General features: G+C 43.9%; 2 protein-coding genes across 2 annotated transcripts in view; one reads left to right on the forward strand and one right to left on the reverse strand.

Moving 5' to 3' along the window:
* The window catches only part of SARC_07134 (WNK protein kinase), an 11,724-nt gene extending 2,638 nt beyond the window's left edge, over positions 1–9,086 (reverse strand). The window contains exons 1-9 of the mRNA XM_014298939.1: positions 8,990–9,086; positions 8,380–8,496; positions 7,921–8,218; positions 7,328–7,431; positions 6,511–6,697; positions 5,704–5,954; positions 4,213–4,358; positions 2,651–2,798; positions 607–2,102 (exon numbers count right to left, since the gene is read on the reverse strand). Coding sequence (XP_014154414.1) covers positions 607–2,102; positions 2,651–2,798; positions 4,213–4,358; positions 5,704–5,954; positions 6,511–6,697; positions 7,328–7,431; positions 7,921–8,218; positions 8,380–8,496; positions 8,990–9,073 — 2,831 coding nt within the window. The 5' untranslated portion in view covers positions 9,074–9,086. The remainder of the gene's footprint in view (positions 1–606; positions 2,103–2,650; positions 2,799–4,212; positions 4,359–5,703; positions 5,955–6,510; positions 6,698–7,327; positions 7,432–7,920; positions 8,219–8,379; positions 8,497–8,989) is intronic.
* Positions 9,087–11,190: 2,104 nt separating this feature from the next.
* On the forward strand, positions 11,191–12,374 carry SARC_07135 (hypothetical protein). The gene is made up of 2 exons (XM_014298940.1): positions 11,191–11,415; positions 11,904–12,374. The coding sequence occupies exons 1-2, from the start codon at positions 11,294–11,296 to the stop codon at positions 12,082–12,084; spliced, it is 303 nt and encodes a 100-aa protein (XP_014154415.1). The 5' UTR covers positions 11,191–11,293; the 3' UTR covers positions 12,085–12,374.
* Positions 12,375–12,801: the final 427 nt, after the last annotated feature.

Here is a 12,801-nt window from a genome sequence, read left to right on the forward strand (position 1 = left end):
GTGCTAGGAACAATTAAATCTAGGATTAAGAATAGGCAGCTTATTATTGTACAATATGCAGTGTTAATAGGAAGCAGCAACTGGTGTGCTAGGAACAATTGAATCTAGGACTAAGAATAGGCAGCTTATTATTTGTACGATATGCAGTGTTAATAGGAAGCAGCAACTGGTGTGCTAGGAACAATTAAATCTAGGACTAAGAATAGGCAGCTTATTATTTGTTCGATATGCGGTGCTGACGGGAAGCAGCAACTGGCGTGCTAGGAACAATTCTACACGATCCGTTAATCCCGACTCATTACATGATATGGTCCGCGTGGGCCGGTTAACATGGTGCATACGCGTGCTCTCTCTGTTGAACGCTTTGTTTAACGCATTCGTACCGTTTCTACTGCAACGAGATATACCATACCCAAGACACTGAGCATTACACATACTAACGGCCTAGAACAGCCCACATCTGAAAACAGGCGTCTCATCGACGTGACTTCAGTACTATTATTTTTCTTCCTCTCGGCATTGCCGCCCGCATACGCAAGCCGCAAAATAAGATACACAGACTAGCACCACCCTAAACCCTAGAAACCCTAAACCACAATCACATACTTCTCCTGCTGATGGGAGGCCTCGATCGCTGCCAACTGTTTCTTCTGTCGCTCTTTCAACTCCCAGAATTCGCGATCCAGCGACCCTTGATCGCTAAGAACCGGCGTGCTCTCAGCCGCAGGTGCGTGTGGTTGGCGCTGAGGCTGTGCTTGCGTGTGTTGCGGTTGTGAATGTGGTGATAGCGGTTTTTGGAAGTGCTGTTGTGGCAGATACTGTTGCTGTTGCTGTTGCTGTTGTTGTATATGTTGTGGTGGTTGCTGTGGGTGGGGTGTTCCGTGAGAAGCCCCTCTCTGTGCCGTCGCTTGTATGTTATTGGGCGTGATTCTCCCGTTGTTTATAGTGGCGCCTGCGGGTGAGCCCATATTCGGCCCTGAAGGTAAATTGGAACTAGATTTTGTGTTGACATCTGGGTTCGCATAAGTACTCGCCTGCATACCCCCCAGCAACGGCTGCGACTGCGAGTTCGACACCCCATGAGTCCCCTGCACCTGTCCTGGATTCAGCCCATGACCTTGACTTTGACCTTTGGCCCGTTTTTGGACCGGTATCTGGGACGGTTGCCCTTGCCCCGTGTGCTGTGGTTGCTGTGGCTGCGTTTGCACCTGCGTGTACTGCTGGGGCATCCCCTGCGGCTGTCCACTCGAGGCTTGTCCCTGTGACTGTAGGGCCGTCTGCTGCCTCGACTGCGTGTGTTGTGGCTGGGTCGAGTACTGTGGTGGTGTGTGACTGCCCCCGTGTCCTGTTTCGCTCTGAAAGTGGTGCATCTGCGGCCCCGCGTGAGGCGCGACAGGTGCTGGCGGCAGCTGGGCGGCGCCCTGTGCATGATGCTGGTACTGCTGTGTCCGTGTCGGCTGCCTGGGCGACTGAGCCAGTGCATGTGGCTGCTCCTGCGCATACTGCCCCTGTACTTGTCCCTGTCCTGGTGCCTGGGCCAGTCGGCGTGCCTGGGCCTGTTCCAGGGCATGGCGCTGTTCATTGGCCTGGTGCTGCTGTGCCTGCAGCAGCAGCTCGTTGTGCAGCCGTTGCTGCTCTTGCGCTGCCTGGTGTTCCCGTTGCAGCTGCTGCTGGTGAAAGGCTTGGGCCTGAGTCTGAGTCGTCTCCTCCACAGGGCTTTGGCTCCGCGCCCGCGAACCGGGTTGGCCCATTGCCAGGGACGTAGAGCTTGATCGTAGCGATGGTTGCTGTTGCGAGGGCTGGGTCTGAGGCTGAGGCTGAGGCTGAGGCTGAGGCCGATGTGGCGGCTGTGATGGGTTCGCATTTGCCCGTGGCATGGGCGTGGTGTCCTGTTCCGGCGCGGGGGACTTTGGGGCATTTGTGGTGCTGCTGAGTACGCTTGTGCTGCTCGTATGCAGCTCTGGCATATCGGCCTGGGTCGGGTCGTGCGATTGGGGCCCGGGCAAAGTGGCTTGATAGTCGTTGTAGTGATTGACCAGGGGTGCGCCACTCAGGATTCTGGCTTTGGACAACTCCACGATTTGCTCGATGTCTGATATGACCTGTGTGCGTGTGTGGGACGGCGGTACTTAGGACAGGACGAAGGGGTGTGCCGATTTGGTTCGTGCCTATTTCCAGTCCATGGAGACCCGAAAACAACGAGAGAATAGGAGCGGGTGTATTTGTGGAGCGGAATGTGAAGCCAATTGGGCCAATCAGACCCCAGTTCACTCCCCATAAATTGCTACAGTCAAGGAAGTACGGCACATCAACCGTACCAGACAGCAACAACTCGTACCGCAAATGTAGATATTGCACACCCAAGAGTTCTTGGAATTCACATATGCAAGCCATGCATGCTTAGCTCATTTATACACAGGTTAACACGTAAATTGTTCGTTCTAATAATACACATGTCACGTGATTGTAACCCAACACACTCGGACAGTACGCTGCACATGTACACATGTATGGACACACGTACACACACACTGCATGCAACGACCTATCCCCCACAGCAAGTCCTTGCGCATTCTAAAGAACATGTACCCATGTACACACAAACGACCTATCCCTCACAGTAAGTCCCTGCGCATTCTAAGCCGCACACCTTGGCACTGTCGTCCTCGTCGATTATGTTCACATCAATCAGCTCCTCAACGATATCAAAGGCCGTGTCTTTAGTCAGATCAAAAGGAAAGTGCACAGCGCGTCGCTCGGCGCCTTTTGTCGTTTCAAACATAAGCTGAAGGATGTCACTGGAGGATGAAACGCACACGAATGAGTGGTAGGTGAAAGCAAATAAAACAGAGAGATATCACTGGAGGATGAAACGCATACGAATGAGTGGTAAGTGAAAGCAAATGACAACAGAAAGATATCACTGGAGGATGAAACGCATACGAATACGTGGTAAGTGAAAGCAAATAACAACAGAGAGATATCACTGGAGGATGAAACGCATACGAATACGTGGTAAGTGAAAGCAAATAACAACAGAGAGATATCACTGGAGGATGAAACGCATACGAATACGTGGTAAGTGAATGCAAATAACAACAGAGAGATATCACTGGAGGATGAAACGCATACGAATGAGTGGTAAGTGGGATGTAAACAAAGGCAGATTGGTTGCGACAGACATTTTCGAGTATAAGATGGGGCGAGTATGAGTGCATAACAGTTGCATGCGAATAGAAACTAATTGAACTAGTTGTTTGCGCATATAATCTAATTTAATTAATTGTATTCGAATAGAAACTATTTAAATTAGTTGCATACGAATAGAAACTAGTTGAATTAGTTGCATACCAAAAGAAACCATATGATATAGTTGCATGCGAATAGAAACCAAACAATTTAGTTGCATGCGAATAGGAACTGATTGAATTAGTTGTTTGCGAATAGAAACTAATTTAATTAGTTGTATTCGAATAGAAACTATTTAAATCAGTTGCATACGAATAAAACTAATTTGAATTAGTTGGATGCGAAAAGAAACCATATGATATAGTTGGATGCGAATAGAAACCAAACGATTTAGTTGGATGCGAATAGAAACTAATTGAATTAGTTGGATGCGAATAGAGATTAATTGAATTAGTTGGATGCGAATTGAGACTCATTGAATTAGTTGCATGCGAATTGAGACTCTAATTTAATTAGTTGCATGCGAATTGAGACTCTAATTGAATTAGTTGTATGCGAAAAGAAACCAAATGAATTAGTTGCATGTGAACACAAACTCATTCAAATCAACGGACATCAGCAAAAGAATTTATCTGGGGTTCGTCATCCGAGTAATACAAAAACCCAATCAATCGCATGAGGATCCACACAACCAGACCAACAACAAGCACTTGGGCCACTGACTGCGCAAGCAATGCCCCACAGCACATACCATACACACGCATACACGGCAATACATCGGTTATCACGGTGACACTGTACTGTATGCGCATCATCCGCAACCACGTCTCACAGCCGAGTCACACGTCTCGACCGATTCACACATACTTACTTGGTTTCAATTCCCATATGCTTACTTGGTTTCAATTCACACATACTTACTTGGTTTCAATTCACACATGCGTTCTTGGTTTCAATTCACACATACTTACTTGGCTTCAATTCACACATGCCCCCACTTGGTTTGAATTCACACATACTTACTTGGTTTCATTCACGAAGCCCAAACAGGACACTTCACTGACAGCTGAGGTGGACTGTACAGCCTCGTACGCTTGTTGCATGCGCAGAGCCTCGTCTTCTTCGAGGTAGAACATCTCGTCTGGGTAGCCGTTGTCACCTAGAGTGGCCTGGTTGTGAAACAGAGCCAGACGTGGACGGTATGACATGAGCCGGGTTACCAATGTCAACTGTGTGGGTGGGGCGTTCCAAGTGATACTGATAGTGTGACCGTGTGCTACTGGTAGTGTAACTGTGTGTTTCTGATAGTTTTAACCGTGTGATACTGATAGTGTAACCGTGTGCTACTGATAGTGTACTGATAGTGTGACCGTGTGTTGCTGATAGTGTGACCGTGTGTTGCTGATAGTGTAATCGTGTGTTACTGATAGTGTAACCGTGTGTTACTGATAGTGTAGCTGTATGCTACTGATAGTGTAACCGTGTGCTACTGATAGTGTACTGATAGTGTGACCGTGTGTTGCTGATAGTGTAACCGTGTGTTACTGATAGTGTAACCGTGTGCTACTGATAGTGTACTGATAGTGTACTTATAGTGTAACCGAGTGCTACTGATAGTGTACTGATAGTGTAACCGAGTGCTACTGATAGTGTACTGATAGTGTAACCGTGTGTTACTGATAGTGTAGCTGTGTGCTACTGATAGTGTAACCGTGTGCTACTGAGATTGTATGCGTGTCCGATGGGTCCTTTCTGGACGTATTCATGTATATGCTAGTCTACGGAGCTCTCTGACTTGCATGCGCCTGAGCACATTTATACAGTACAGTACACCCACTCACACAGAGTCACCCGCAGGCAGCGCAAAGCATTGAATATCGCGGGTACTTCTGTCAGCAACACCTTGTTCTAGGGTCTTAGGGTTTCAAAGTTGCTAAGATCGGGTAAGGAGGTGACGGATAGGATAGCGATAGATGGGAGACTCTGAAGATCATCCGAAACCACACACACGACCTGAAGTCCAATGAACACAGCGGCCCAATGCGTCTCTAGAAAGTGGACAGTCCAAACACGCCCATGTAACACTCCCAGACATACGCACAACCCTTGCAACACTCCCAAATACGCACAAATACATTCACACACTTCTTGCAACACTCTCATACATTCACACACTTCGTGCAACACTCACATTTACACACATTTTGGAATACTTCCATACCTTCACACACTTCGTGCAACACTCACACATTTACACACGTTTTAGAATACTTTCATACCGTCACACACTTCTTGCAACACTCACACATTCACACACGTTTTGGAATACTTCCATACCTACACACACTTCGTGCAACACTCACACATTCACACACGTTTTGGAATACTTCCATACCTTCACACACTTCGTGCAACACTCATACATTCACACACGTTTTGGAATACTTCCATACCTTCACACACTTCGTGCCACACTCTCATACACTTAATACACGTTTTGTGATACTTCCATACATTTTCCGATGAGATCTCGTCGCCTGGCAGAGAGTCCGCCGGTGGCTGCTGTGGCTGTTGCTGTGGCGGTTGCGGTTGCTGTTGCTGTGGCGGTTGCGGTTGCTGTAAGTCCAGCTGTTGCTGCTGCTGTAGGTGTTGTTGTAGTTGCTGTTGTTGTTGCAACTGTTGCTGTTGATAGGCTTGGGCTGTGTCACTGGTCAGACTAGAGCTACTGTTGGTAGCGGCTACATTGGCCATGACGCTCGAAGTATCTGCCGGTGTCGCAGATAAGTGTGTAAATAATAATACAAACAATTGGCTGATTGACAGTAGAGAGTAGAATACACCTACCTATGGGGCGTTGTCCCCACTGTGTGCTCGTCCTTAATGTTGGAGCTGATTATGTTTACTATGTACTATGTATACGGCTGCGTGAGTGTTGTAGTGCACAAATACAGGCTAGAAACTCGCAAGCAATCCGCAACTCAATCCGTATCAATTCTTCACATGGGTGCGGGTGGAATTGACTCAACACGGGAAAAACTCACCAGATCTGGTCATGGTGAGGATTGACACTTTCAGAACTATTTCTTGATTATATGAACTCCACACCGAATGATACTGAAGAACACCCTAAAGAAGTCCAGTTGCACTATGCTCGACTGTACATGTATTTACACATTGGCCATTGCCATACATTTACGCAACACAAAACACAACCACACCAAGACACAAAGACATACACCATCCGACCACAAACACAGCAAGACGGCCAAGCTCCACGGTATGCCGTACAACCCCGACCCACCTAATCTCACACGCACATACCCATCGTTATGAAGGGATGCTGTAACAACTCCTTTGTGGAGGGTCGCAAATTGGGATCCTTTTCTATACATTTGTCGATCATATCCCGACCCTCCGGCCAAGTGACATCGGCTACGGATTCGGGTTTGATTCCCGACAGAACCTTTTTCATAATTGCCGCCACAGTCCGACATTCCTTATATGGGTACTGCACACGTGCGCGTGAAAAGTTGATATGCAGAGTCAGGGAGAGCAAACGCAAAAGGGTTCGGACAATCGGCGCCTGTCCCAGTGGGCGCGCATAGTCTTAAAAAAACTATCCAGGGCACCATCCTATAGATTTTTAGGACCGATTAACGTACAGCTGGTGTAGAGGGTTGCATAACTGGGTGTACCACAGTCGCACTCGAGTGCAATGCAAGCTCAGGCTGAACCTAGTCAGGACTGAACAACTACGTGGACCTCGGGGCCATGCGTGTGGGATAGGAGGTTAACCCTGTAACCCATAGCAACGGTGAGCGCAAAGCATGCCATGTGTTTGTCATTTCTTCACATATGCAGTCTATAGCTTCGCATGTGATCCTAAACCGTATGCGCATGAACGCGATGTCTAGAGCACCCACCACGACCCCACGATCAGTCGTACACGCTACTCACAACCTTACACCCTCAGGGGCCATAGATCGGCAACGCTCACTCACATGCACATGTGGGGGTATACCTACTTCCTAAATAGAATCACAATACCCGTTAACGACTACTTTATGAAACATTGGCTTGACATGCAACTCCTGCTGTGTACACGCGCACGCTACACTCCGCACTGGTTGCCGCTTACCTCCAACGTGAACATTTCTAATACACACATGCCAAAGGCATATATGTCCACCTTCTCGTTGTACCGCTCATCGTACATCTCGGGCGCCATAAACTCAGGAGTACCTGATATTGGGAGTGGGGGTGGGAGGTGTTTAGGAGAATAGGTCAACGTAGTCAACCGTGTAGGTATAACGAATAACCTGGTCAGGAATATAGAGTAGGCCAAGACCGAAATTCGGGATGACATAAGCTATGCTTAAGGTCTTTTAAAAATGCTTTAACGAACTAACCCATTGCGCATGCCACCACCTGCAATATATACCGTTGTACACACAAGCCTTGAAAACGATAGTCCTCTGGAGGATAACGGCAGACACAACGCATGCCAAACATATATACTGATAGCCTTTAGCACTATACTTCTAACCCCGATGGAGACCTTATACCGTGCGACCGGCTAATGATAAAAACTATACATTAGCGAACTTCGGGATAATAAAATAATAAAAACTATGCATGAGCAAAAATCGGGTTACTACCCCCACTAAATCCGGATATACCAAGAAATGTACTATTCTGAAGAAAAAACCCCTCCGCCAAACGCAGACATACCTATCACCGACTCCTTGTGCGAATCCCTTTTTACCGTCGCCAGCCCCAGATCGCCTATTTTGATTCTACTGGTTTCACTATGTATGAAAATATTGTCGCACTTCAGATCGCGATGAATCACAGCGGGATCCAAATTGTGCAGGTAGTCCAGACCCGATAATATTTGTTTGGCCCAATTCTGCACCACAGACGGCTTGATTGACTTGGCCCGTTGCAGGTACTGCTTGAGCGTCCCGCCGGTCAGGTATTCGGCAATGAAGACGATATTGCCTTTCTTCTTCGATTTAGAGGTAGAGTCCTGGAATTCGGGACCATAAGAATAAACAAACTAGGGTTTAGGGTTTAGAGTTTTAGGGTTTTAGGGTATTTGGAAGAGTGGGTGACCATTGCAGGTGCATGGTACGCTCTACACTGACGTGATATAAACAAATGGGACTCCGAGTATGAAGCGACACGTACCTTCCCCGCCGTCGTCCACCATTCGTAGCAGTCCAGGATAAACGGATGCTTCATGGATTTGAGCAGTTGTACTTCGCGTATGACGGCGTCGATGTCTTCTTTTCTCTCGTGTTGCGTCTAAATAGAAATAAAACGAAATAGAAATAAAAATAACCAACATTGACCAACGACTCTAGACTGTGTCGCGGTAGGTGAGACAGGTTCATTCTGAAGTCGAAAACGAGTTAAGCTATTCATCGGCAAAAAATAACGGGTAATGAAAGAATAATTATATCATTCAATACGCACCTACTAACACAATCAATAAAATCTATATATATATATATATATATACACATATATAGATATATATATTCTGTACGTAGTATGTTTACATATGTGTGATATACATATATATATATATATATATGTATATACACTTGTATATATATCTATTTATATATATATATATATATATATATATATATATGTGTGTGTGTGTTTGTGTGTGTTTGTGTGTGCATGTTAATTTCAGAAAGTGACATGTATGTCCAAAATCCATAGCATTTTCCATGTGAATAAGACTCAATCTGTGTACTGACATCAACTCGAAACAGGTTTTCTAGCATACCTTCAACTCATTCCAGGCGACGGACCGAGCTTCTTCGGTATCATATGCTTTGTATACGCTCTTGAACGCCCCGGTACCGAGCATAACATTCGTCTGTTAGCGGTGAATACGATGAACAAGGTGAGAAGCATAACCACGACGCACTCAGTCCACAAGTGATTCGATTAGTTGTGAGAGATCATCTGGAGAAAACAATACGTTGCGTGGAGGCTTTCCAGATGCAGACGATCAGACTGCTATAAGACCGCAAAATCGGCACCATAGCGACATGTGTAGCACAGGGCATGAAGTACAGAGCACTACAGGACTAACTGACAACAGGCCAACTCACTAAAAGGCCAACTGACCACAGGCCAACTCACTTACAAGAATAATTAACCACAGACCAACTCTTAAGACTGCACAGAGTGTCTTTCGGTAAACGACTGTAGGATTATCAGCGATTCACACTCCAACCCGAACGTTAAACGCACAGCTACCCCACTCGTCGCAGGCATAAGCACCACACTCGGCAACATGTATTCTACCCCATTCGCAAACATCGGTATATTCAGAAAAACATAGAACCAAGTGAGGATGGGTAAGGGATATTTAAGACCACAAAGCAGCTATATTTAAATAAATAAAAAAGAATCTTTACAACAGCCGATAATTGTTATCGGCTAATGTCCACTCCCACTCAGAACAACATTTCAAATCAACTTTGAATACATTCTCGGAAAGGACAACTGTGCAAGCGATAGACATTCCTGCACATGTGTATCTTGTATGGTCTGTCTGAGGCTACTATCTATACATCGATGCCCACAAACTAAGATATAAATACAAACGAACATATTTGAATTTATACATAAATGTACTATAAATATCAATAAGCAATATTGCGCATGCCAGAGCAGATACAAATGATTACGTATTGAGGTGCTACATGAACATGACACAAGCAATATACAATATTTCATCTATACATATATATACATATATATACATATACATGTATATATATACATATTATATATATATATATATATATATATATATATATACATACATATATATATATATATACGTAAATCGTACCGCTGTCCACACATTTTACGTGCTTATAGAAAATTGTATCTATAGCAGTCTATTTATAAAATTTGATATATTCATATAATTTTATATTTGGTTTAATTTTGGAATTGGTACACATTAAAACAAAGATATGGATAAATGTGGCCATCGGTGAATTTATGTACTTATTGTGCATTTTGCTTTCAATAACAGAATCATAGATTCGTAACAATAAGCCAAGTTCATATAGTCGTTGTATCTAAGCACTGAAAACCCCAATCCAAGAGTTATTTCTGAACATTATATAAAATACATATTCTCTATTCTTGTGTAATATTTAGTTTATGAAGGTGTCGATACTTTATATTCACATAACGCAATTATTTAAATAAATACTTTAGTTCATTACATACCTAAATACATATTATTACAAATTGAACCACGATGAGTGATGAGAGTGGGGTCTCATCAACCGATCCTCATGCACTTTGAAACACTTTCCATAGCTACGTCGCATGCTGATGCCGGTCGCATGGTTGTACCTTCCTTACTATGTAATTCCGGATGGCGCCAAAATGCTATCCAGGTAAACGACAGATATATCGTCTTTAACAAACTAGTTTACGACCCGTCGCGATGTGTATTCTTGGGGCGGTATGTATTGTACAATGAACCTCCGACTGTAATCAAAGACATGTTGTCCTAATATGTCTAAGTAACAGCCTAGTTTCCGACGGTCTCGAACTACTATACCGAAATTTGAAATATTATGCACATATGTACTTTAATTTGCTTCAATACGTTATATAGAGACGGTACACTAATAGAACGTAAATAAATATATTTGTGACCATTTTAATTGGCATAAACAGTCTAACTATTTATTTTTCGTCGCCTTTGACTGGTGTATGTAAATTCTGTTATTTACTGTTTTGAAATTTGAAACGGATTGAGGTTGGGTACTTAGGTTATACAATGTCCAATTTGATTGGATGGCGCCAAATGTGAACATGCATATTGCGTCATGTGTGATTGTATGTATAGATGGCCTGATCGCCTCCTGATGACTGATGTGCATTTGATTATGGCCTGATTTGGATATCAGATACATATGATAAATTTGTTCCTTTAGTGATTCACATGTAGATAAATAGCCTTGTGTTGTATAAAATATTCGCTGCTCACATCTACAACACCAGAAGTACGGTGTTTTGTTGTATCTGCAGTTCTGCACAGGATTACGTAACTATGGAAAGTGTTTCAAAGCATGAGGAGACACGTAGAGGATCGGTTGATGTGACCCCTCTACCGTGGCCTAAGCTGATTCCTGCGCTCGGGCTTCAGTTAGCGGAAGCTATAACTACGGAGATGTAAGTGCGTACTCTTGATATTATGATTACGGCACGTATATAATGTATATATATATATATATATATCTTACTATTTGTATATATATATATATTTATGCTTGTATATACACACACACATACATATATATATATTGTGTGTTATAAAACACAATCTACAGTTTCGGCAATTTGCTAGTGGGTCCTAATGGGTTCGCCGTTACATACTTAACCAGCGTACTTCTACACTAGTCCACTCGTTTTGAAATACCACATACAATTACACAGATTCTTGTCAACTTATAACATTAAAGCGATGAGTAGTTGATGCGGTCAGATTGTGTCGGATCGTTTCCAGCCGTCGGTTACGTGTATTCAAGCGCAATATGTTCATACTCAAGGTGGTCGTTTTGTAAGAAAGTACCTCCTATCAATGTGCTTGGTACTTCTAATAGTAGAGCTAACAGAGGGTACAGATGCTTAAGTAGACAATGGATATTCATACTTTGCAGGCTGTTTCCGTTCGTTGCTTTCATGGTGAAGGATTTCCATCTCACCGACGATGATAAGAAACTGGGATACTATGCCGGCTACATTGTCAGCAGTTTTTTGTTGGCACAGTTTGTGAGTTCGTTTGGATGGGGAGTCATCAGCGACAGCGTGGGTGAGCTAGTTCAGTTTAGGTGCATATGACACATACATATGTGTATATGTATGTTACCTGCTATGTTGTTGTCGGATTGTTTAACTACGAGTATGCCGGCTACATACGAAGTTTACGTAGCTTAGGTTATAAATTCATATTTGACGTCTACGCGAAGAGGTATATCCTGCCTTAGCATCTTCTCCTTCGATGCAAATTAAAGGGCTGTTAGCAATATATCTGGCCAGGGACTAGATAACAAAAGCTGTTTTTGTGTACATGTATGTTACGGTCGTTCCAATCCATCCGTCAAAAGACTTGATTTTCCTAAAAACAGGTCAACACTCAAATTCAAATGCAATAGACTCTAGTTAAGTAATGCCCAAATAATAGTTCAGTATTTCTCAAGTAGTAGGGTGCTCCTACGTAAGCGATCACGTCAGCACTATAATTTAAACGTAACCGCCATTGGGCTACACCACTTCCTCTGTCACTCAACTTTGCGTCACGGTAACCCTACAATCAGGTCGCAGGCCGGTGATGATGCTGGGTCTTGCTTGCAATGCGCTGTTTCTGGTGCTCTTCGGTTTCAGCAAAAACCTATTCTGGGCAGTCGCCATGCGTTGTCTTAATGGACTGATGAATGGCAATCAGGGCGTTGTTCAGGTACACTTGATTTTGATAAGATCCGTATCGCTCGTTTGTTACACATGTATGAATATATATATATATATATATATATAAGTTAATATATATATATACATAAA

Source organism: Sphaeroforma arctica, assembly GCF_001186125.1.
Source record: "Sphaeroforma arctica JP610 unplaced genomic scaffold supercont1.545, whole genome shotgun sequence".
In the NCBI taxonomy this organism is placed as follows: domain Eukaryota; class Ichthyosporea; order Ichthyophonida; genus Sphaeroforma; species Sphaeroforma arctica.

Excerpts from the sequence above, each read along its gene's own strand:
- SARC_07135 (XM_014298940.1), top strand. The coding sequence starts at position 11,294 with ATGGAAAGTGTTTCAAAGCATGAGGAGACACGTAGAGGATCGGTTGAT. Across the intron at positions 11,416-11,903 it reads GAAGCTATAACTACGGAGAT|GCTGTTTCCGTTCGTTGCTT; the intron begins GTAAGTGCGTAC and ends CATACTTTGCAG.